The sequence below is a fragment of the Colletotrichum godetiae genome, assembly GCF_030913485.1.
Source record: "Colletotrichum godetiae strain CBS 193.32 chromosome Unknown BDP55scaffold_57, whole genome shotgun sequence".
NCBI classification, from domain to species: domain Eukaryota; kingdom Fungi; phylum Ascomycota; class Sordariomycetes; order Glomerellales; family Glomerellaceae; genus Colletotrichum; species Colletotrichum godetiae.
Window position 1 is genome coordinate 234082 of NW_026851305.1, and position 2695 is coordinate 236776.

The following is a 2695-nucleotide window of genomic DNA, read 5'->3' on the forward strand; positions in this document are numbered from 1 at the left end:
CCGTCGACCCGCTCACCATAGAGACAAAGTCCGCGTACCGTGTACATTGACGCAAGGCAGTCTGGGTACTCGTACGGTCCCTCCTCCCCCCCCTGGTGCCTCGCTCCGGTCCTCTGTTCTTTGCGAGAAGGGACGGAGAGCAAACTAAGGTAGCCCACACTCCACACACCACAGTGACCACACCCACCGGGAAGGTCTTGCTTGCCCAAGGCTCGCTCACCTTCTCGCTGCGCCAGTCGCTGCACCCAAAATCTCTCGGCTTCTGACAAGCACCCCGGTCCCCGCCGCTTCCGTAGGCCGGCTTGGGCAGTCTTGGTACCTTTCCGCTGTGTCTTGGGTGTCCTTGGTACTTGTCCACTCCACACGCTCACACGCTCTCGTTCAAAGATGGACTCCAAGAGTCCAAAGGCCCAGAGCGACAATGTCCCAAAGCTCGGCCTCCATCTGCAAAAGTCTTGGGACCGTGGACCTTGTCATTGTCTTGTCTCCGTTCTCACTCTATCCCGTCTCTGCCTTACCTTAACCTACTTTGCCTTACCCTGCAGCTTTGCCCGCCTGTTCCGCTGCCTCATCATACATATCAATCTAGTCATCCACACTTTTCGTAACTTTGTCGCTTGTCTCATTCCCTTTTGACCTCCTCTCCTCCCTCTCCAAACTGCATCTTCCTTCCAACGTCCCTTCGTTGTCCGTTGATTATTTACCTATTTCCTCCCTTCCTCCGGTGGCAACCAACCAACTCACCAATACTCGAAGCAACAGTGGAATTAGGAATTTTGGGGATTCCAACGGGACGGTTCACTGGGACGCGACGTAGCCGGGTCAGCGAACAAGACAGATTCAAGACAACACACAACGCCTGCTGGATGGTTCGGTTTTAGTCAGACACGGACAGTCGACGCACCCCCGGTAGAAGACCAACTCGCCCTTTGGTCCTCTCTACCGTCACCTATTACACCTTCCGACTTCGCCCCTCGCATTGCGTCGCGACTCTCTACTACCTTCCCCTCCGAGGGCATCAGTAGCCATGCAGGACTTCAGCTCTTTCCTGAAAGGAAAGCCCACACTGCCATCTCTATGGACCGGTAACATCAACTTCGCCAAGCTCAACCCTATCCCCCACCGATATCGACCTAGTCGAGCAAAGAGGAACCAGAAGAAGCGCGCTTCCGGGAACTACACTGGCACCGAGGATGTGACCTCGCTGCAAAAGTCTCTCAACCCTCTCGACACATTACGGAAACTGCAGAATCACAAGTGGCGCCTCCTCGACCTGCAGTACACGATCCTCGCCGCCCTCATCATTTTCTCGCTCTGCATTACGCCCTCGGCGCCACTGATCAAGACTCTCGCCGTTACTGGAGGTCTACTGCTTTTGACGATACCCGTCACTAGCCAGTTCGTCTTCCCGGGATTGAGTGTATGGGCATACCTCATTTATTTCTTTTGTAGTCGGTAAGTTAGCTTGCTTGTGGTGTTGGTCGCCTGGCTTGGATGCTAATTTGACGACAGCTTCATTGATGCGAAGTACCGCCCCCATATCTGGGTTCGCGTCCTCCCCGCCCTCGAGAACGTCCTCTACGGGGCCAATCTCTCCAACATCTTGTCCGCTCACACCCATCCGGTTCTCGACATCCTCGCCTGGATCCCGTACGGACTCGGCCACTTTGGTGCTCCCTTCATCTGCGCCGGCTTCCTGTTTCTCTTCGCCGCCCCCAAGACGCTTCCGATTTTTGCCAAGTGCTTCGGATGGCTGAACGTGCTCGGCGTCACCATCCAGCTTGTCTTCCCCTGCACTCCTCCGTGGTACGAGAATGAGCATGGCCTCGCCCCGGCTGCGTACGGCATGTCCGGATCCCCCGCTGGTTTGGCCCGCATTGATGCCATCCTCGGCATCGACATGTACACGACCAGTTTTTCGACCGCCCCAGTTCCCTTCGGCGCTTTCCCGTCGCTGCATGCTGCGGACGCCGTCATGGAGGCCCTCATCTTGAGCTACTGCTTCCCCCGCTTCCGCCCTCTTTTCGTCATTTACGTCGGATGGATCTGGTGGGCCACCATGTACCTTAACCACCACTACGCGGTTGACCTGGTTGGTGGTTCCCTCCTCTCCGCCGGAATTTTCTACTTCGCCAAGGCCCGATACCTGCCTCAGCAGCAAGCCGATAAGAAGACTCGTTGGGAGTATGACTACGTTGAGATCGGCGAGCAGACCAAGGTCTTTGACGAGGAGTACGGACGGATGTACAACATGGGATACCTTCAGCGCCGCGGCAGCTCCGACAGCGATGAGTGGACAGTTGGCAGCAGCTCCAGCTACAGCACATCGAGCCAGGGTAGCGGAAGCTTAAGCCCCGCCCTTTCCGAAGAATCCGGTCGCAGCATTTTCAGTATCGAGATCAGACCCGATAACGACAGATACGAAATTCCCCAGCTCACAGAGGTGGCTGTGCAGTAAAAATCTTTTTGTCACACGCGCAGACCTATTCAGAAACATGATGAACAAGGGGAGCAGTGCCGCGAGCCGGAAGGGCGATAACGCCGGATCAGCCCCGCAGCGCGCACTAGAAACCCTCGGACGGTTCTTCGAAACCATGAAGCAAAACACCCCCCCCTAACCAGCACTTTTTTTTCTTCGATTCTCATCATCAGCACTTTTTTTTTCACTCAAAACGGATACCACTTTGGATTACCT

At 55.6% G+C, this 2695-nt stretch overlaps 1 protein-coding gene across 1 annotated transcript; it reads left to right on the forward strand.

Annotated features, from left to right (window-relative positions):
• Positions 1–1027: 1027 nt before the first annotated feature.
• On the forward strand, positions 1028–2458 carry BDP55DRAFT_562333 (PAP2 superfamily protein; the record flags this gene model as incomplete). The annotated part of the gene is made up of 2 exons (XM_060570147.1): positions 1028–1455; positions 1513–2458. 2 exons carry the CDS (start codon positions 1028–1030, stop codon positions 2456–2458), a joined length of 1374 nt encoding a protein of 457 aa, XP_060424505.1.
• Positions 2459–2695: the final 237 nt, after the last annotated feature.